The 23,065-nt window shown below is 42.5% G+C and overlaps 1 protein-coding gene across 2 annotated transcripts in view; it reads right to left on the reverse strand.

Annotated features, from left to right (window-relative positions):
* si:ch211-214p13.8 (B- and T-lymphocyte attenuator) overlaps positions 1–23,065 on the reverse strand; it is a 57,428-nt gene that overhangs the window by 10,840 nt on the left and 23,523 nt on the right. For both annotated transcript variants that reach the window (XM_060826491.1, XM_060826490.1), the window contains exon 2: positions 2,629–2,955. In XM_060826491.1, the coding sequence (XP_060682474.1) occupies positions 2,629–2,955 (327 nt within the window). The remainder of the gene's footprint in view (positions 1–2,628; positions 2,956–23,065) is intronic.

Raw genomic sequence — 23,065 nt, forward strand, 5'->3', positions numbered from 1 at the left:
ACCAAAAAGGACAAGGACAGCAGATACATGGGAATACCACCACTTTTAAGTTTCTCTCCAAATAACACACCATCCTGGCTAGGAAATGCATAACTACTCCTACACTGTCACTGGGTCAAAACTCTAGAACTTGTTCCCTAACAGCCCTGTGGATACCATTACACCTCACAGTCTGCACACCAACTTTTCAAAGTGTCACTGGACTTGGAAACAAATGCCAACTTGCCAGTAGTTCCCACATCCTGAATGAAAATAAACAACTTACCTTTGTAACAGGAATTTGGTTCAAAGTAAAGAACACGAATATAGACACAACGTAATGACTATGGCAGATGAGAATTAAAACTTCACATCTGCTGCACATCAATCTGAACCTTCAAGATTCTGAATTAATCTAAACCTTCACCCATGGTTGCTTTAATATTGTGTACATATGGTTGGTTATTATGCATTAATTGTGATATCACCCGCCTTAGTGTCATGTGGAGAATGCATTCTGATGTAACAATAAAGGGAGTGGTGGAGACTCAGTAATGAAGCATTGCACTATTAGTGGGGAGGGGTCAGTACTGAGGGAGTGCTGCACTGTCAGAGGGTCAATACTGAGGGAGTGCTGCACTGTCAGGGAATCAGTACTGAGGGAGCACTGCACTGTCAGAGGGTCAATACTGAGGGAGTGCTGCACTGTCAGGGAATCAGTACTGAGGGAGCGCTGCACTGACAGAGGGTCAGTACGGAGGGAGTGCTGCACTATCACAGAGTCAATGCTGAGGGAGTGCTGCACTGTCAGAGGGTCAGTACTGAGGGAGAGCTGCACTGTAAGCAAAGGCATCAAGCAGTCCTACCAGAACTGAAATCAGAGGGAATCAGGGACTCTCTGCCAATCCGAATCACACTAGACATAAAAGAAGATGGATTTCATTGGTGGAGGTCAATCATCTCAAACAGGACATCTCTCCAGAAGTTTTCCAGGGTAGTGTCATAGACGCAACCATCTTTAGCTGCTTCATCAATGATCTTCCCTCCATCATAAGGTCAGAAGTGGGGATGTTTCCTGACGATGGTATAATGTTCAGCACCATTCATATCTCCTGAGTCCATGTGCAAATGCAGCAAGATCAAGACAAACACCCAGACTTAGACTGTTAAGTGTCATGTAACCTTCACACCACAAAGGTGCCGGGCAATAAACATGTCCACTGATTCCCACTGATTCAAGTTCTGGGAGGACTGCTTGATGCCACATGCAGTCAAATGCAGCCTTGATGTCAAGGGCAATCACTTGAACCTGACCCCACAATTCAACTGTTTTGTCTATGTTTAAAGCAAGGTTATATTGAGGTATAGAGATATAGTAATGAGATATAGCATCTTCAGCTTATGAAACATCTCAAAGTGCTTTAGAGGAGTGCAAGTTGGAAAGAAAGAAATTATACTAAACACGTTAGGGGATATCAAGAGAAATATGGTGAAAGTTTGGTCAGAGAGACATGTTTTAAAAAATGCCTAAAAGGAGGAAAGAGATGTAGGTTTGCTCACTGAGCTGGAAGGTTTATTTCCAGATGTTTCATCACCCTACTAGGTAACATCTTCAGTGGGCCTCCGGGCAAAGCACTGCTAATAATTCTTGCTTGCTAATTATATGTTTGGGTTTCTTTGGGTTGGTGATGTCATTTCCTGTTCTTTTTCTCAGGTAGATGGCGTCTAACTCGATGTGTTTGTTGATAGATTTCTGGTTGGAGTGCCATGCTTCTAGGAATTCTCATGCATGTCTCTATTTGGCTTGTCCTAGGATGGATATGTTGTCCCAGTCGAAGTGGTGTCCTTCCTTATCTGTATGAAAGGATACTAGTCAGAGAGGGTCATGTTGTTTTGTGGCTTGTTGATGTTCATGTATCCTGGTGGCTAGTTTTCTGCCTGTTTGTCCAATGTAGTGTTTGCTTCTCACAGTTCTTACAGTTCTTGCAAGGTATTTTGTAAATGACTAATACTGATTTTATACTGGCCAGCTCAGCGAGCAAACCTACATCCAGAACCTCCACCTGAGCTACAAACCTTCTCAAAATTTGCTCAGAGGAAAGAGAGCATAAAGGGTCAGAAAGGTTTAAGAAGGGGTCACAGAGGCACCAATGGTTCTGCAATGCAATTTTGGGGAGGGGTGCAGCAAAGGCCATATTTAAGGCATACAGAGGTATTGGAGCAATATAGGACTGGAGGAACATCAGTGAGACCATGCAGAGCTTTGAAAAGAGCAATGGGAAATGTTGGACTGGGGACCAACATGGCTCAGCAAGCACAGGGGTTGATGGGTAAACAGCCTCTGGTGTGGAGGGGGAGAGTTTTGGATGGGTTCCGGTTTACAGACAGTGGACAATAGGAGACCAGTCAGGAATGCATTGGAGTAATTGAGTCTGGAGGTAACAAAGATGAGCTGTTTTGTTTGGTGTTGCTGAGGTTATGGGCTCAGAGACACAGCTCAGCTGAACTGGCAACATTTCAATTCCTCGGGTTCCGCTTCAGTGAATTTTCAGGCAACATGAAAAATGCAATTAAATTATTTTCCTTAAATGCAAAGGAAAAGTGTTTCAGTTGAAAAGTATCCTTAGTCACGCAAGTATCAACACTTACCAAACACATTCAAATTGATGGAGTGTCCCTTTGCTGTTATAGCATTTTGTTGAGCTTCACATCGGTAGGTGCCATTGTCAGTCAAGTTGATGGAAGAGATTGTGTAAACTACAAGCATTTGTTGCTCTGTAGCATTGGTATCCGTTAACTGATGTTGTGTTATTTTATTGACTGACTGACAGCTATTTGAGTGAATTTTACACCAGTGTACAGTCAATTCGATACCTTTACAATACACGACAGTACAATTCAATGTCAGACGGTCTCCAGTAGAACAATTGAACATCGCCCTTGGATATCCCACTCTTACTGGACACGAATGATTTTCTGTGAAAGAAAAATGCAGATATTTTCAGTTATGCTAATTTAAAATGTGAAAAACACGCTTGTTACAAACTGAGTGCATTGTTGTCACCACAATCACCCCTTGATTTTGTGCCGCTTGGTATGACCAGGAGTAGATTTTCATCCTCTTTATGTCCATTACCCCAGTACTGCTCCTCACGCTGGGGAGTCGTCCAGGATAACAGAGGAGGAAAGAGTAAAGAGAATAAGAGAGAAAGCAACAGGGGGAAAATGGGAAAAAAGAGTGATAAACAAGCAGAGCCAGAGATAGAGCAAGATAAAATCAGGGAGAAGGTGAGGGTGGGGGAAGTGAAAAAATGAAAGAGAGACACAGACAATGACAGGAACAGAAGACAAAAGCAGTGAGAAAGTGATAGGCAAAAGCAGAAGAGACAAAGAAGTGCCATTTCTCTTGAATTGGATATCAGGCAGTGACTGGGATGTGATATTGCCAAGTGTCCTGATTTGAAGATTGGATACTGGGGAATATCCTGTGAGTTGGAGATGGTGCTGTAGCAGTAATGTCATAGAGTTATAGAGTCGTACAGCACAGAAACTGACCCCTCAGTCCAATCAGTCCATGCCGAAATTAATCCCAAACTAAACTAGTCCCACCTAGCTGTCCCTGGCCCAAACCTTTCCTATCCATGTACTTACAGAAGTATCTTGTAAATGTTGTAACTGTGTCCCCATCCACTATTTGTCACTGAATTAGCAATATAGAGTTCCAGGTTAATGTTTTATATAGGATCAAATCCCATACAGGAATTTGAATCCAGTTAATAACTTTGAGAATTGAAAACTAGTCCCAGTAATGATGTCCATGTTACATCGACTGTTGTAAGAGCCGATTGGCTCACCAATGCTGTTAAGAGAGGAAATTTGTCTCCCTCACCTGGTCTGTTCTTAACTACCCTCTGAAACTGCCCAGCAAGCAACTCAATCTTTCATCGTTTAAAAGAACATGTTGGTTTCAGTTCTTTCATATGTAAATCGCAAAACTTTTTTAAAAAGTTAATTCTCAAGTGAACTGTAACAATTGGTGTCATGTCAGCCCAGATAAGGCAGAGAAGGTGTTAGCTCCCTGTGAGGATGTCTGTGCCACAATGGTCAGACTGATTCTAATCTAAAAAACAATGGATTTATAGAATCTTACATGGATTCATGCAGTTTTTGAGCAAAGTAAAATGTAATTCACTTGAAGAATTGAACTGAAACCAACATGGTCATTCTAAAAGATGAGAGACTTAATAAACAATCTAGGTCTTTTTCAATATATGATTTCAGTTACATCACACTGTAAATTCTGTGTCTTACAATCTTATTCTCCACAATCACCTGATGAAGGAGCAGTGCTCTGAAAGCTAGTGGTTCTAAATAAACCTGTTGGACTATAATCTGGTGTTGTGTGATTTTTAACTATGTTTTGAAGCAGCATCTGAACTGAAGTGAACCACGAGCAAACCTTTTTGCCGTATTAAAATAAGCAACTTCACTGCTTTCAATCTTGAGGAGTACAGTTTTCCTCAGAACCCACAAATATCTTTGATATTTTTCATGCAAAAAATTCATATAATTTATTTTTCTTGCTGATAACATTTGTTAACATATCTTATTTAAAGTCAGAAGAGGTACAATGGGACATGACATGATTTAGCTGAATGGCAGAACAGGCTTGGCGGATGGGGAGGGAGGGGGAGATGTTAAAGGTCTCTTCCTGTTCCTATTGACTTCTGATAATTGATTTGTTACGTCATGGTCAAAACATCATCAAGCAGATAAGCTAATGTATCAGTGGTGAAGGCTGTTAAGAAGAGAGATTGGTAAATAATACATGGAAAATACTTTAAAAGTGGTGATTTTGGTGTGCAGTCTCTTGTGCAAATAGCTCAAGATGAAGAGCTCTAGTAACCAGTGGTGGGGTGTGGTGGACTGGGTGTGGCTGTCAATGAAGTGGTCTGAGGTCAGTGGCAGGGACAAATAAAACAAGACAGAGTGATATGCTTGAAATAAAAGTGCACAAATACAGCTTTGTTATCAAATTACGACCGCCAAAATAAATTTAAGCTCTATTTTAAATCTTTTAGCTTTATTTTCAAAATCTCCCCTTCCAACCCCTCTCTGTAATCTCATCCACAACACTCTAAGATCTCTGCAATTCTTCAAAGCTAACTTCTTTTGCACCCTCAATATCTATCACTCTTTCACTGGTGGCCGGACATTTGCAACGCTGATTTTCTCTCCCACTCTCCAATTCACTGTTCTCCTTAAAGGCCCACTTTATGATCTACCTCTTTGATCAATGGTCCTCGTATGTGGCTTGATATCAACTTTTTGAACCTTTCCCCTGCCAAGTCTCTTGAGATGTTTTACAGCATTTAAGAAGCTATATAAATGCAAGCTATTGTTCAAAATCAACTACTTATAAATCAATAAAAAATGAATCCTAACTATCCATTTATTTTGTGCAATTTAGTTAGTTCATTGACCATTATGTCCGAGTTTTGATTTGGTACAGAAGAGTGTGTTAAAAATTATTACACGGTCAACCCTTATTCTTTGTGTTTTTGCATTTATAATTATCAAAAGGAGTTGAATAACTACTTGAAGAGGGAAATCTCTGTGGGTCTGGGAAGAAGGAGCAAGTGAGCCAGACTATTGGGATCACCTTTTGAAAGAGCTGGCATGGGAATAATGGCCTGAATGCTGCCCTTGTTGAACGGTACTATACCCGTCACACTGAATAAACTGTGCTGTTTAGCTGTATAAGCTCCCGAGAGTGAGGAAATGTTCAATGCAGACTTACAAAATTATTATTGAACACCACCCGATACAATAAATTGAGGATTTGTATGTTTAAAACATTTGCTGCTCTTTTTCTTTCCAGAAACAGATCCATTCCAGTAGGAAGTGCAAACATTATTTTTCTTCTTAATTTGACTCCCAAGTCTCAATCTGAAGTGTGAGATGTATTTTCCAAATGTGCAATTTGAAAGTTGTGCCCTTTACCTAGTCTTTCTGCACTGAATTTGAACAGGATGTGGGAGGATGATGCTCATAGGCTGTTCTGAAACCACCCCACAACAATGTCCCACCAGCAAAGGTTTCACCACCTCAGTACTCTCTCCGATCTATTGTTTCCACTCTGCTCTTCAGAAGGTGTATCTTCGCACGGCTGCAGCTCAGTAATTGTTTTGCAAGCATTTCACATCCTTCATAACCTCGCTTCGCTTTCATCTTCTGTTGCATTCAGGCAAAAGAAAGTGGATTGATGAGAGTTAAAAGTCATAAAACAAACATGAGATGGAGATTGCGGTTGTTTGTTGTGTGATTAACAGGAGCTCAAAAGTGTAGGAGTGCTGAACTGGGCAGGGCCAGAACAGGTACACATGTCAGAAAAAGAGTGAGACAGGCTGAAGGAGAAAAGCAAATAGCATAGAAAGCAAGAGCAGGAGAAGGTCTTCCAAGCCCACCCTGCCATTCAATAAGATCATTGGTTAGAGACAATAAAATTGCAGAGTCTGGACTCCAAGGTAGACAAGCAGGAGGCTGGAGGAACACAGCAAGCCGGGCAGCATCAGGAGGCAGGAGGAACACAGCAAGGCAGGCAGTATCAGGAGGCTGGAGGAACACAGCTAGGCAGCCAGCATCAGGAGGCTGGAGGAACACAGCAAGGCAGGCAACATCAGGAGGCTGGAGGAACACAGCAAGGCAGGCAGTATCAGAACGCTGGAGGAACACAGCAAGGCAGGCAGCATCAGGAGGCTGGAGGAACACAGCAAGCCAGGCAGCATCAGGAGGCTGGAGGAACACAGCAAGCCAGGCAGCATCAGGAGGCTGGAGGAACACAGCAAGGCAGGCAGTATCAGGAGGCTGGAGGAACACAGCTAGGCAGCCAGCATCAGGAGGCTGGAGGAACACAGCAAGGCAGGCAACATCAGGAGGCTGGAGGAACACAGCAAGGCAGGCAGTATCAGAACGCTGGAGGAACACAGCAAGGCAGGTAGCATCAGGAGGCTGGGGGAAAACAGCAAGCCAGGTAGCATCAGGAGGCTGGAGGAACACAGCAAGGCAGGCAGTATCAGAACGCTGGAGGAACACAGCAAGGCAGGCAGCATCAGGAGGCTGGAGGAACACAGCAAGCCAGGCAGCATCAGGAGGCTGGAGGAACACAGCAAGCCAGGCAGCATCAGGAGGCTGGAGGAACACAGTTAGCCAGGTAGCATCAGGAGGCTGGAGGAACACAGCAAGCCAGGCAGCATCAGGAGGCTGGAGGAACACAGCAAGCCAGGCAGCATCAGGAGGCTGGAGGAACACAGTTAGCCAGGTAGCATCAGGAGGCTGGGGGAACACAGCAAGCCAGGCAGCATCAGGAGGCTGGAGGAACACAGCAAAGCAGGTAGTATCAGGAGGCAGGAGGAACACAGCAAGGCAGGCAGCATCAGGAGGCTGGAGGAACACAGCAAGCCAGGCAGCATCAGGAGGCTGGAGGAACACAGCAAGCCAGGCAGCATCAGGAGGCTGGAGGAAAACAGCAAGCCAGGCAGCATCAGGAGGCTGGAGGAACACAGCAAGGCAGGCAGCATCAGGAGGCTGGAGGAACACAGCAAGCCAGGTAGCATCAGGAGGCTGGAGGAACACAGCAAGGCAGGCAGCATCAGGAGGCTGGAGGAACACAGCAAGCCAGGCAGCATCAAGAGGCTGGAGGAACACAGCAAAGCAGGTAGCATCAGGAGGCAGGAGGAACACAGCAAGGCAGGCAGCATCAGGAGGCAGGAGGAACACAGCAAAGCAGGTAGCATCAGGAGGCTGGAGGTACACAGCAAGGCAGGCAGCATCAGGAGGCTGGAGGAACACAGCAAGGCAGGCAGCATCAGGAGGCTGGAGGAACACAGTTAGCCAGGTAGCATCAGGAGGCTGGAGGAACACAGCAAGCCAGGCAGCATCAGGAGGCTGGGGGAACACAGGAAGCCAGGCAGCATCAGGAGGCAGGAGGAACACAGCAAGGCAGGCAGCATCAGGAGGCTGGAGAAAAACAGCAAGCCAGGCAGCATCAGGAGGCTGGAGGAACACAGTTAGCCAGGTAGCATCAGGAGGCTGGAGGAACACAGTTAGCCAGGCAGCATCAGGAGGCAGGAGGAACACAGCAAGGCAGGCAGCATCAGGAGGCTGGAGGAACACAGCAAGCCAGGTAGCATCAGGAGGCTCGAGGAACACAGCAAAGCAGGTAGCATCAGGAGGCAGGAGGAACACAGCAAGGCAGGCAGTATCAGGAGATGAAGAATCGATGTTTCGGGTGCAAGATGAATCAATAAGATCATGACTGATCTGCCTCAGACTTCAACTTCCTTTTCATGCCAGCTCCTCACAGATCTCAACTACTTGATATTTCAAAAATCTACCTCCTCTTTAAATACTTCCAGTGATCTAGCCTATGGAGCACTCTATGTTAAAGGATACCAGGCGTTCAAAAGCCTCTGGGAAAAGAAATTCCTTTCCATCTCAATTTTAAATGCATTTCCCTTTATTCTTTAATTATGCCCCCCTACACCCCAAGTTCAAAACTCCCCAAACATCTTCTCAATATCTATTCTCTAGTGAGCAAAGGTATAACCTGTTTAGCTGTTCTTGATAAGTCAACCTCTTCTTTCCTGGAATCGGTCTAATGAGGTTCTTTTGAACTACCTCCAGTGCCAGTTCATCTCTTTTTAAAAATGGGAACCAAAACTGTACAATGTTACAGGTGCAACCTTACCAACAACCTGCAAAACTCCAACCCTCTAGCAATAAAGGCTAAAATGCTATTTGTCTTCTTAACTACTTGCTGCACTATATGCTAACCTTTTTGTGTTTCATACACAAGAACACCCAGATCCCTCTGTGCTACACTTTTTTTGGATTCTCTCTCTATTTAAATAATAGGCTGCCTTTTGAATCTCCCTGCAAAAGTGCAAAACATCATACTTTCCTACATTAAACTCCACCTGCCAAGTTTTTTGCATACTCACTCAACCATTCTATATCCCCTTGCTGATTCCTCAGGACCACTTCATAGCACATCTTATCACCTATATTTGTATCATCAGCAAATTTTGATACATTACTCTTTGCCTTTTAATATAGTAAATAACTGAAGTCACAGGACTTAATCTTATAGCAGTTCATTGGGTTATGTCTTTCCTACCAGAAAATTACTCATTAGCCCCAACTCTGATTTTTGTGTGTTAACCAATCATCAATCCTCTCTGATACATTATTCCAAAACCTTGAACTCCTAACTCGGATAATAACTTTTTGTGTGGCACCATAATAAACACCTTCTGGAAATCTAAATTTACTGGTTTTCCTGTTACCAACTTCACTTGTTGCATCCTCATAAAACTCTAGTAAATTTGTCAAACATGATTTCTCTTCCATCAAACCATGTGGACTAAGTTTGATTGTGTTAAACCTTTCTAAATGTCCTGCTTTTTTTTCTTCCTTAATAATGGACTCGAGCGTATTCCCTATAAAAGATGTTAGGCTAACTGTCCTATAGTATCCTGCTTTTCATCTCTCTGCTTTGTCGAATAGGAGCATCACATTAGTGTTTGCTAATCCACTGGGACCCTCATTGACTCCAGTGAGTTCTGAAATGTTTCAACCAATGCCTCCACTATCTCAGCAGCCGTTTCCTTTAACATCTTTGAATACAGACAATCAGATCCTGGTGATTAGTTTGCCTTTACTCCCAATGGTTTTTCAAATATTTTGCCTCTTGAGACAGACCTGCTTCCTCTCATTAGCAACTTGTTTACCTGATATATTTGAGATATTCATAAAGTTCCTCTCTGTAAAGACTGATGCAAAATATTGATTTAAATTTACGACCTATTGCCAGTTTCACTTAATTCATTCCCCAATTAAATCCTTTAAGCGTCCCACACTTACTTTAGCAACTCTTGTTCTTTTTATGCATCCAAAGAAGCTTTTGCTGTTTGATTGTATATTTATTGCTAATTTACTTTCTTAATCAATTTTCTCTCTCTTCATTAGCTTTTTAGTCATCTGGTACTGGATGCTAAAAATCCCAAATCCTCTGGCCTGCCACTAGTTCTAGCTGCTTTGTGTGTCTTAGTTTTTTATTGGATACGCTCCTTGATTACCTTTGTGCACCATGAATGGTTTGTCCTTTGCATCAAGTTCTTCATTTTGACCAGAATTTATTTTGCAGAGCGTTACAAAATATTTGTCTGAATATCTGCCACGGCTCATTAATTTACCTTCTCCTTCATCTAATTTTTGCAGTTTGCCTTAAAAATCTCTTTCCGTGCACCTTTGTAATTGCCCTTTTTTTAATTTGAGGTAATTGCTTTGAGAGTGAGTTGCTCTCCCTCAAACTGAATTTGAAATTTTGCTTTGTCATCGCCTCACCCTGGAGGATCCTTAACTGTAAGCTCTCTGATTAATTCTCCCTCATTCCTCATCACTAGATTGAAAACAGTCTGGTCCTGGATAGATTGATAGAATATGTTTTTCTAGGAAACAATCTTTGATATCTGTTACAAATTTGTCTTTCATGTTATCTTTGCCCCCCTGATTTGTCCAGTGAATGTGCAGATTAAAACGACCCGTGATAATTGCACTACTCTTCTTACATGTCTCCATTATTTTTTGAAACATTTCACTCTCTACAGGTGCTGCCAGACTTGCTGAGCTTCTCCAGTATTTTGTTTTTATTTGTGTTGAAATATTGCGAGGGGTGTTATCACACGACTTCTCACTGGCTGCCAGCCCTGTCCATTCTCATGATGCCCTGTCTTCCATGAGTAATTGATGACCAAATTCACTTTCCATTCAACAGTAGGATGTTTCCTGACTGTCAATCAAAACTGCCTCCTCTCCAATTCTAAACATTTTTATTTCAGTGTGGAAAGCATTCAAATAAGTGCCTTTAATGCCCTAAGGTTCTTTCCCTGTATTTGCTCACAGCGGTGTTGAATAGTCCAGCGTCTGGCGACCCCATCTGTAAAGGTTGGGAATCCAAGGACGATAGATACACACACACACACACACACACACACACAAAACTCATTAGGATTGAGTTTAGTTCAACAACCTGTCCTGTTGGGATTTAAACTCTTACTTTCCAGGTTTCCAGTCTAAGACCATTTCCACTAGACACTACTCACACAGTGCTACAAAATGGCATCCAAAAATACAAACAATAACAGGAAAGTTAATTGGGTTAGCTTTATAAATACTGCGTGGAAGTGGGTACTGCAGATACAAGAGATTAGAGGCAAGATCAGAGTCGTGTTGGAAAAGCACAGCAGGTCAGGCAGCATCTGAGGAGCAGGAAACTCCTGATGAAGATCTTTTCATGAGCGAGTTCCCCTTCAAGTTACATGCCATACTTTAAAATACTCAACATAGTTTTCAAATCTCACCGCTCCCTGTTTCTGTATTCTGCTTCAATCCTAGAATCCTCTGTGATTACTATGATCCTGCAATTCTGGCTTCAAGCATCCCCATTACTTATCACTCTACCATTGGCGAATGTGCCTTCTGGTGTCTGAACACTAAATTCTGAGATTCCCTCTTTGAATCCCTCGAACAACCTCTCTTCTGTTCGGATGCTCCTCAAATCTATCTCTTCAACCATACTTTCAGTCACTGTCAGAGGGTCATCTGGTTCAATTTTGTTTGAAAAACCCTCCTGCAAATAACTTGTGATAATTTTGCTACATTAAAAGAGCTGGATAGATACAAGGTATCAGTTGTTTGTCGCATTAACAAATGTCATTCTCTGGCTGACAATATAAAAGCATCAAACAGAGAGAAGTAAAAGTTCAACAAGAAATTGCGGTGAGATTACAGTGAGACATTGATTAACTGAGAGCTGAGCATTGACTCATTAAAAAGCGGAAAAGATGTTCAGACAATGGGATGTTTTTTTCCAATATGTGTGCCAGCCATGACTCTGTGACTCACAGTCACTCTCACCTCTGACTCATGTGTTTGTGTGTTATAAGCCCCTATTATAACCTCTTTATAAACTGCTATTCTACAAACAGACCATCTCATAATGAGGAAGTGCGGCATTGCTAGAGGGTCAGTAATGAGAGAGTGCTGCACCGTCAGAGTGTCAGTACTGAGGGAGTGCTGTACTGTCAGAGGGTCAGTACTGAAGGAGTGCTGCACTGTCAGAGGGTCAGTATTGAGGGAGTACTGAACTGTCAGAGGGTCAGTACTGAGGGAGTGCTGCACTGTCAGAGGGTCAGTACTGAGAGAGTGCTGCACTGTCAGAGGGTCAGTACTGAGGGAGCACTGCACTGTCAGAGGGTCAGTACTGAGGCAGTGCTGCACTATCAGAGGGTCAGTACTGAGGGAGGACTGTACTGTCAGAGGGTCAGTACTGAGGGAATGCTGCACTGTCAGAGGATCAGTACTGAAGGAGTGCTGCACTGTCAGAGGGTCAAAATGCTGCACTGGCAGAGTATCAGTACTGAGGGAGTGCTGCACTGTCAAAAGGGTCAGTACTGAGAGAGAACTGCACTGTCAGGGGGTCAGTACTGAGGGAGCACTGCACTGTCAGGGGGTCAGTACTGAGGGAGCACTGCACTGTCAGAGGGTCAGTACAGAGGGAGTGCTGCACTGTCAAAGGCTCAGTACTTCCGAATTACAGCAGTAAGTATAGTCCAAATGCATTTAATGGGCTATAAAACATTTTAGAGATCTGAATTCACAAAAGGCGTTATAAAAATGCAAGTAAATATCCCTTTCGTAATGTTGTCTTCCTGCAATTGCCATCTCACATCAATTCAAATCCAGCACCTGCTCCATGTGCCATTGTGAGCAGGAATAAACAGGCTATGCAGAGGGCCATCAATGGATTCTTGTAGCTCATTAATGGATGTCGATTCCTTTGAAGAGTCGTTAAGATCACAAGATGTTGGAGCAGAAATAGGCCATTCAGCCCATCAAATTTGCTTCAACATTCAATGAGACCATGGCTGATCTGATAATCCTCAATTCTGCTCTTCAGCCTTTTCCCCATAGTCTTTGAGACTCTTACTTACTCTTCACAATCATATTAGTGTAGAACCCATGAAAATTCAGCTGGCCATTGTTTTACTTTCACAATATGTTAAGGATATTGGACTGCTTCACTGACAGTGATGTTGCGGGTAGGGGAAGAGTCCAGAGCAAAGGTGGGGGGGTCGGGGGAGTGTGCAGTTGCTATGAAATAACAGTGAGGCCATTCAGCAGTAATATCAGGAAGCAGTTCTTCATGCAAAATGGGAGGGGGTATCTGGAACTCACCCTGCTATCCCAATCAAAATTAAAACTGTTGGTGACGGTTGGGAGTGAGGGGGTTCTATGCGAAAATGTTAAATCTGATTGATTGACTTATGTGGGGTAAGGAGATTAAGAAGCATGGAACAGATCTGGGTGGAGGCAATCCTTCTTCTATTTGAATGGCAAAACAGGCTCAAACCTCTGAATAGCATCTTCCTGCTTCCTAATGCTGCAATTGGATAGCAGGTAATTTCTCTTGTATGAGGTTGATTGGCCATACTAAATCGTCCCGTAGCCCCCTGGATGTTAGGTGGATTAACCACGGTAAATGAGGGATTACAGGTTTAAGGGGGGAATGGAGGTGTGGGTGTGGGTGGGCTGCTTAATCGCCCCATAGCACCCAGAATGCTAGGTGGATTAGCCACCGTAAATGAGGGATTACAGGTATCCGATGGGGAATGAAGGTGTGAATTTGGGCGAGCTGCTTTTCAGAGGATCAGTGCACACTTAATGGGGCAAAAATGGCTGCTATCTGCACTGTAGGAGTTCTATGATTCTATCTGGTTTAAGACCATAAGACCATAAGACATAGGAGTGGAAGTAAGGCCATTTGGCCCATCGAGTCCACTCCGCCATTCAATCATGGCTGATGGGCATTTCAACTCCACTTACCAGCGTTCTCCCCGTAGCCCTTAATTCCTCGTGACATCAAGAATCTATCAATCTCTGCTACTGCACTCTGCGGCAATGAATTCCACAGGCCCACCACTTGAGCTTCAATCACGAATATGTCCTACCAGTGAACAACTAGAAACTCCACCCCATGCATTGCCTGGAAGTCCTTGTCACAAAATGCTCCCTGGAGTGGCTTTATCAAACATAGGATGTATAATGGATGTATCTTCACTGTATTAAAACCAGGACTGAGGTAGTCAGAAGCTTTTCCTAAAAAAGAGATCAATTTCTGACTAAGCAGGGTCAGTTCAAATTCTAATATTACTTACACTAAAATAATTCAGTTAAATTATTTTATTTTCATTTAAAGTTAATGAGCAAAAGTAAGTATCTATCGTGCTAACAATTTGAGCAAACACCTGGCTTGTTATCCGAAGAAAATACAGAGAGAATGTGGAAGTATAGTTGGAAATGATGAGCCATCCAGCCTTTCCTGCTTGAAGCACAGAGAGAGAGAGAGAGAGAGAGAGAGAGAGAGAGATGGTGATTGACAGTAAGATTTGCATGTCGTTCACATCTTTCATAACCTCATGATCTCCAAAGCAGTGGTTTTGAACCTGATCACTGTTATGTTGTATATCCAAACTTGCACACAATAGTATCCACAAAACTCATGTTGCAGTTGTATAAGACTCTGGTGAGGCCTCATCTGGAGTATTGTGTGCAGTTTTGGTCGCCATACTATAGGAAGGATGTGGAAGCTTTAGAACGAGTGCAGAGGAGGTTTACCAGGATGTTGCCTGGAATGGTAGGAAAATCTTATGAGGAAAGGCTGAGGCACTTGGGGCTGTTCTCATTGGAGGAGAAGGTTTAGGGGAGATCTGATAGAAGTGTATAAGATGATTAGGGGTTTAGATAGGGTAGATACTAAGAACCTTTTACCGCTAATGGAGTCAGGTGTTACTAGGGGACATAGCTTTAAATTAAGGGGTGGTAGGTATAGGACAGATGTTAGGGGTAGATTCTTCACACAGCGGGTTGTGAGTTCATGGAATGCCCTGCCCGTATCAGTGGTGAACTCTCCTTCTTTATGGTCATTTAAGCGGGCATTGGATAGGCATTTGGAAGTTATTGGGCTAGTATAGGTTAGGTAGGATTCGGTCGGCGCAACATCGAGGGCCGAAGGGCCTGTACTGCGCTGTATCCTTCTATGTTCTATGTTCTATGTAAAACACAATTGGAAATTGAAGCTGTGAAGGGTGCTAAATAAATAAAAATAGTTATACTTTTTTTCTTTCCAGGCAATTTTACATTCTAAGGAAGGGTTGGTTGACATTGGAGGGGGTCTCCAGGAGGTTCACAAGAATGATCTCGGAGATGAAGGGCTTGACATATGAAGAGAGGTTGGGGGCTCTGGGTCTGTAATTAGCGGAGGTTAGAAGGATGAGGGGATTTCTCTCATTGAAACTTACAAAATACTGAGATGCCTGGATAGAATGTATGTATCTCTTAAGGATATGCTGCATATTAATTGTGAGACATAACACAACATAGAATCTTGGAATGCCTACAGTGTGGAAACAGACCATTTGGCCCAACAAGTCCACACCGACCCTCTGAAGAGTAACCCACCTACATCCATTCCTCTAACCTATTACTCTATATTTACCCCTGACTAATGCAACTAACACATACATCTCTGAATACAATGGGCAATTTAGCATGGCCGATTCACCTAACCTGCACATCTTTGGATTGTGGGAGGAAATCCACACAAACATGGGGAGAATGTGCAAATTCCACACAGACAGTCACCCGAGGCTGGAATTGAACCCAGGTCCCTGGCACTGTGAGGCAGCAGTGCTAATCACTGAGCCACCATGCTTCCCCAGCCTGGCCACTGTGCAGCTTTGTTCTGATAGCAATGATACAATCAGCTATGTTACAACCACCTGATGAAGGAATGGCGCTCTGAAAGCTAGTGTGCTTCCAATTAAACCTGTTGGACTATAACGTGGTGTTGGTGACTTTGAATTTTGTACACCCCAGTCCAACACTGGCATCTCCAAATCGATCTTCAGACATGGAGAGATATTTCTACTAGTAGGAGAGATGAGGAACTCAGGGCACAGCCTCAGAGTGAAGGAATGACTCTTTAGAACTGAGATGAGGAAGAAGTTTTTTTACGCCAGGGGATGGTCAATCTGTGGAACTCATTGCCACTGAGGGCTGTGGAGGCAAACTCATTGAGTTTATTTAAGACAGAGATAGACAGATTCTTGATTGGAAAGGGGTTCAAGGGTTACAAGGCGAAGGCAGGAGAATGTGCCATTGTATCCTGCCTTGCTGGATTTAGCACTATAATACTACTGATCTCTCTGCCTTAATAGGCTAATGTAGGCTGCACACGCACTTTCCTTTTTATGTATGGAAAATTCTGACTCATGGACACTGTTCAGAAAAGTTTCCAATGAGAGTAATTGTTTACAAACGGTTTCAAGAGGGGATTCTGACATATTTGCGGCAACATTTGTAACACTTCTGTATTGGTGCTGAAATCATTGTTGGATCAGAATTACAGCCATTTGTCTGTGGCCAGACATAACTCTCAGCTCCACAGCCAGTGGAGAGCAAAGAAAATCAAATCTGGAATTAAATGTACAATATTTTCAATTTGGTGAAATTGTCCAGCATTGGATATATATTTGGTGTTGCTAACTTTGGTCATGTGTATTCCTAGAATTTTAATCTCTTGATCTTCTCCTTCAGTTGCTGCTTTCCCACCCAATTTTCTCATCATTGGCCAGCCAACAGTTCCATCCTCATCATCCAGAAGCTAACTATCAGAAACCATCCAATCAGTGGAACCAAACTTTCTCCTTGTCTCCAATATTGTTATTGCGCTTGTGTTATGCCTGACGGTTAGTATGCAGTATACCCTTCAGAGATAGGCTTCTGATTTCACCATCATATCAGAGTATGTGACCCAATCTCGGACTTATCTTAGCTAGGGCCACTTGAGACATGACGTGCTAAAGGAAATGAGCTACTATTTGTAACTGAATAGCTAAGTATTAACTGATGTGTCCGTGACTACTATATACATATACCAGTAGCTGCAACGAACATCTGTTTTAGTAATTTGTTGCCCATGTCTTGTTTTAATATTACGGGAGCGAACCTAAGTATTACCTCATAAAGTAAAAATACTGTATTGGAGGCAAAGCCAGCAATGAAAAAGAAAAACATTTTTAAAAATCATCTCGACCGTATTATTTCTTTGTCCCCTGGTTCCACCCCCCCTCCCCCTGCAGCATCCTGGAGATTAATCTTCAATCCCTGCAGACTTCATGCTTACTTTGGGTGGTTTCATTATAAATCATCAGGACTGGGGTCCATTTTTTTCACTACTATATATGTCTTGCTCTACATTATTCATATCTAAACTAAGAAGTGTTAGCCTGGCACAGGGGCTATAACATCACTAGATAAGCCAGGTGCTGTGTTTTCACTAACATTGATTGAATAACATGAATTCAGTTTATTTGAGAAATGCAAGCATGTTTATTAACAACTTAGAATACAGCTCGTAGTGACAGATGACAGCACGTGCAACATCCTGTTAGCATGGTTTCTGCTGGGCTGTTTATGGCAGTTGTTCATGTGGTTTACATACTTGTCCTTGGCTTATTAGCACTTCAAGCTCATAAATCAACACAGCTGCTAAAGCATCAACACACGAAGAACACTAACTCGGGTTACGAGTCACCTTCCCACCATCATGAGATCAGATTGCACAATTATCATTTGTGACTCCTCGGATATTGAAGCAGTCCATGTCCAAATGCAGTAAATTTTGGACAATATCTAGTCTTGGACAGACATGTGGCAAATAACATTCACATCACATAAGTGCCAGGCAATGACCATCTCCAGCAAGAGAGAAGCATGACACTCAATGGCATTACCATCACTGAATCCCCCACTATCAACATCCTGGGGTTGCCATGAGCCAGAAACTGAACTGGACTTGCCATATAAATGCTATGGTTAGAAGAGGAGGTCAGATACTTGGAATTCACCAGTGAGTAAGTCACTTACTGGCTCCTGAAAACCGGTCCACTACCTACTGGGCATGTGTCAGGGGTATAATGGCATACTCTCCATTTTCCTGGATGAAAGCAGCCTTAACAACACACAAGGAGCTTGACAACATCCAGGAATGAGCAGGTGACTTGATTGGCACCACATTAATACACATTTACTCCCTCTGTATTGTTGCACAATAGCAGCAATGTGTACCATCAACAAGATGCACTGCAGAAATTTACCAAGGCTGCTTAGCCAAATTTTTCAACTCATAACTGCCACTATCTAGAAATACAAGGACAGCAGATACGTGTGAATACTATCACTTGCAAGTTTCTCTCTAAGTCACTCACCATCCTGATGTGGAAATACAGCACCATTCCTTCAGGGTCACTGGGTCAAAGTACTGGAAATCACTATGACTGTTGGTGTATCTACACCAAATGGACTGTAGCAGTTGAAGAAGCCAGGTCATCAACCCACCTTTTCCTGGGGAAATTAGGCCATAAATGCTAGACTAGCCAGCAGAGCCCACATTTCCTGGATTTAAAAAAAAACCCACAGCATTCCCTTTTACCAAAATAAAATTGCATGAGTTCTGCGCGAAAATATATTTACATTAGAGTAACTGCAAAACTATTTACACAGAAACAATAATTAAAATGTTTAAGTGTTTCAGAGTCTATGAATCTATATCATATAAAGGTGTGTTGATAAGTAATGATTTCGCCAGAGATGGAAACTTCACGCTTGGGTGTTCTCGACTCACAGATGTGCTAGAGTCTTGTAATGTTAACATGTTGATTATTGTCCTGATGATAATCAGATCTTCATTATGCGAGCTTATTTTGCAATATGCAATCAGAGTGTAGTACAGTTCTTTGAGTTGGCTTCTGTTTCTCCTCAATATTGCTATGTGGTGACTTTGTAGGACCTAGGCTCACTGCACAGTTTGGATATTTCAGCAGGAAACCAGCAGGTAATCTCTGCATGCGCTTCATACAGATTAGGCAGCTGCACACTATCTTTATTCTCTTTTATTTTGAGAAGGATATCTTCTGAGAACTGGGGGCAGGTGATGACTTAGTAGGGTTATCTTAACCTGCTTTCCAAACATGCTCTGTGTTGGTCACATTAAGCCCATATCCTGAGGTGTAGCCATTTTGGTGCCAAGTTTGTAGCAGATGTTAAAGTCACATCCCTGTACTCTGATGAGAGGTCACTATAGTGCACCTGTCAGCAGTTTGTACCAAATCATTTTCAGTGGTTTGTAATTGAATGCCACTGTGAACTGGGAGAAAATCAGAACTGCAGATGCTGGAGATCAGAGTCAGAAAAGTGTGGCGCTGGAAAAGTACAGCAGGTCAGGCAGCATCCGAGGAGCAGGAGAATCGATGTTTCCTGATGAAGGGCTTTTGCCCGAAACGTTGGTTCTCCTGCTTCTCAGATGCTGCCTGACCTGCTGTGCTTTTCCAACACCACACTTTTCAACTTCCACTGCGAACTGCTTACCGAATAAGCATGCAATTTTGTGACACTAACAACCTGAGCTTGTGTTTCACGTTCAATGGAGAAAAAAATTGGATCTTGCATAAGATAGACTTTTGAATCTTGCATAATTCAAAATCCCAGCCTTTACAAGGATGCATTGACCCACAGGAGACCTTTTCCTTGGGTCATAATACTGTAGCACTCTTTTAACGTCAACACTGTGCCAGAAAAGGTTGATATGTGTGGCACTAGGAAATTAAATGTACAAAGCATCTATGCAGATCCTCTTTGCCTTGTGGCGTAGGCACGTATCACACACCTTCGACCTTGCCTAGCAGGGTAGGCATTGCGGGTAGTGAGGGGAAGTGAGGGTGGGGGATGTGACTAAATTAAACCCATACCTTTAATAGATAGAGCCAAAGGGTGATCTGATATCTCTTGCTGTTGAGTACAAGACCTTCATGATGAGCTACTACCATTGGTAAATGTTAATTTTGAATTCTCCCAATTCCCATTGTGAATCAGGAGAAAATCAGGACTGCAGATGCTGGAGATCAGAGTTTCCTGATGAAGGGTTTTTGCCTGAAACATCGATTTTCCTGCTTCTCGGATGCTGCCTGACCTGCTGTGCTTTTCCAGCATCACTCTAATCTCGACTCTGATTTCCAGCATCTGCAGTCCTCACTTTTGCCTAAATGTAGATTTTGGTCATCCTGTGTTTTGGTTCTGCCGAACATTGCAATATCATTGGCAACACATGGATATCCAGAAATATTTACTGTCGTTCTGTCCATATGCTGCTGGTATACATCCTGACTGACAGGTAGACTGAAAGCTGGTCTCTGTAAGCGATATCTTCTAGCAGTAACTTTACAATGTGCTGTCCTAAAGTAGTGATTTCTTGAGATTTCTTTGCCTAGTGATCCCAGGGATATGCCAAAATCCATGTTAGGCATTCAGCTCAGAGAGAAAAAGAAATCTTCTGAATTTGGCATTCAGTTCCTTCAATATTGGAATTTTCTGTTGGCGTCTCTTTTGAGTCCTTGGGTCCAAACATATTCTGATTGTGCCATCTTTCTTTAGCGTACCCATGTAAAACTGTCCAACCTGAGTTTTGATATATATAATGGATTACATCACTACATTCCATAAAACCGAGTGCGCGTTTAAGCTTCTCTTATAAATGAACACTTCACCTTCTGGGAGATACAGAATTGCACCTTCACTGATGTGCAGTACAACATCCCCTTTGAAGTTTCTCATGGTGTTGAATCTGCCTGAGTATATTTACATTAGTCATAGACTGACTCAATATGGCCATTTCTGTTACAATTGGTACCTTGGCATTCTCAGGGATAGTCACAATATTGAGACTTGTGCATGCCTATACTCTTGGTATTGGTGGTATACTCACATCCACAAGATAGAATGCTTTTTGGTCTTCATACAGAATTGTTACAGCTGCATTTCATGAATGTACCATTAGGAGGAATGAATGTCCCATTATATACAATTAATTTTGCCATCGTAGGTTGTAATATTGACTCCCAGTGGCCCAGATCCTTATTATTCTGGATTCTGGTTGGTAGTGTGACTACAATATTTTCCCTGCTAACTTCAGCCTTGGGAGATAACCCCTCTATTCAAGGAGGAAGGGAAACAGAAAACAGGAAACTATAGGCTTGATAATATGACACCTGTCATGAGGAATGTGTTAGAATTGACCATTAAGAAGATAATAGCAGTGCACTTAGAAAAACTCAAGATAGTTAGGAAGATTCAGAATGAGTTCATCCAAAGGAAATCATTTTTAACCAATTTACTAGGGTTCTCTGATGGAGTACCATTGGTTGTGGAACCTGTTATCACACAATACTTGGATTTTCAGAAGGCTTTCACTAAGGTGCCCCTTCACGACCCATACAGAAAGCAAAAGCTTATGGTGTAGTGGTTAACATATTCATTTGGATAGAAGATTGGATGGCAGAAAACAGAGAATATGCATGAATAGATCTTTGTCTAGTTGGCGGAATGTGATAAATGGAGTCCCCAGGGGTCTGTACTGGGGCCTCAACCTTTTGCAATGAACAAAGGCATGGTAGCTAAATTTGCAGACAATGTCAAGATAGATAGAAACTTATACTGTGAAGGAGACATAAGGCAGATGAGGATGGATCTAGATAGGTTAAATGAGTTGACCGATAGAGTATAATTTGGAAAAATGTAAAGTTGTTCACTTCGGAAAGAAGAACAAAGAAACAGAGTGTTACTTAAATGGGAACAGTTGTGGATTGTGTGGTGCAGAGGGATCTAGGATCTCTCATGCATGAGTCATAATACATTCATATGAAGGTGCAGCACAAGGCTATCTCTTATTATGAGAGGAATTGAAGATAAAAATAAGGATTTTATACTCCAATTTATAGACAATGGTGAGATCCATGTCTTGATTATTTAAATAAGATGTAAATGTCTTGGGTAGGTTTCAGAGAAAGTTTACTAGATTGATACTGAGAATGAGAAGGTGGTTTTATGAGAATACGCTGGGCTTGTACCCATTGGAGTTCAGAAGGACGAGGGGTTGCTTTTTTGAAATGTGTAACATCCTGAATGACCTTAACAAGATGGACATCAAAAGGATGTTTCCCTTGTGGCTGAGTCCAAAATGAGGGACCTGCCATTTTAGGACAAAGATGAGAAATAATTGCTTTCCCTCGGAGGATTTGTGACTTTGGAACTCTTTGTTTCAGTAGGCATTGGTAGCTGGTTATGAATATTTTTAAAATACACGTCGATAAATTTTGTCAGGCAGTGGAATCCAGGATATTAAGGGCAGTGGGAATGTGGAACTTGAAACACAAACAGATGAGTCATGATCGACTGAAAGATGGTGCTGACTCAAAGGGCTGAATGGTGTATGCCTGCTCCTATTTTGTATGATCATAGGAATATGCACTTGCCAATTTTCTTAGCTAACTGTTCGATTTTGTTCATGCAATGTGCTATATGCACAATGTGGAAACCTGTTTGTCTTCTGCTTGAAGGTTTTTTCACTCTGAATCGTAACACTGGTTAGTCTTTTCGCTAACTTCATTTACAGACTTGTGTTTGTACTGGCCTGCTTCAGTAGTTTGTGTTGCTGCTGTCGGCATGCTTCACATGCTTTTTGTTTGGTTGCATCCCTTTGTAGCCTCTGTGGAACTAAATTTCTATACGCAGTGTTTTTTTGCACTGTCTGACATGCAAAGCTCTTGAAACACAGACAGCGTTGCGATTGGTGTAATAGACCCCATTTCCCACACAGTTGAAAATGTGTTGCTGGTTAAAGCACAGCAGGTTAGGCAGCATTCAAGGAATAGGAAATTCGACGTTTCGGGCATCAGCCCTTCATCAGGAAACCCATTTCCCACACAGCTTGGTTTGTGACTATGTCCTGGCCACTGTCAATATTGATGATTACTCAGGATGTTTGCAGCTGTCGTCCGTTTATAATACCTTCATATTTTCTGCCATCTTTAAGCAATGCGCTAATATAATTTTCTTCAAGCAATATCAT

This window comes from Hemiscyllium ocellatum, chromosome 6 (assembly GCF_020745735.1).
Source record: "Hemiscyllium ocellatum isolate sHemOce1 chromosome 6, sHemOce1.pat.X.cur, whole genome shotgun sequence".
NCBI classification, from domain to species: domain Eukaryota; kingdom Metazoa; phylum Chordata; class Chondrichthyes; order Orectolobiformes; family Hemiscylliidae; genus Hemiscyllium; species Hemiscyllium ocellatum.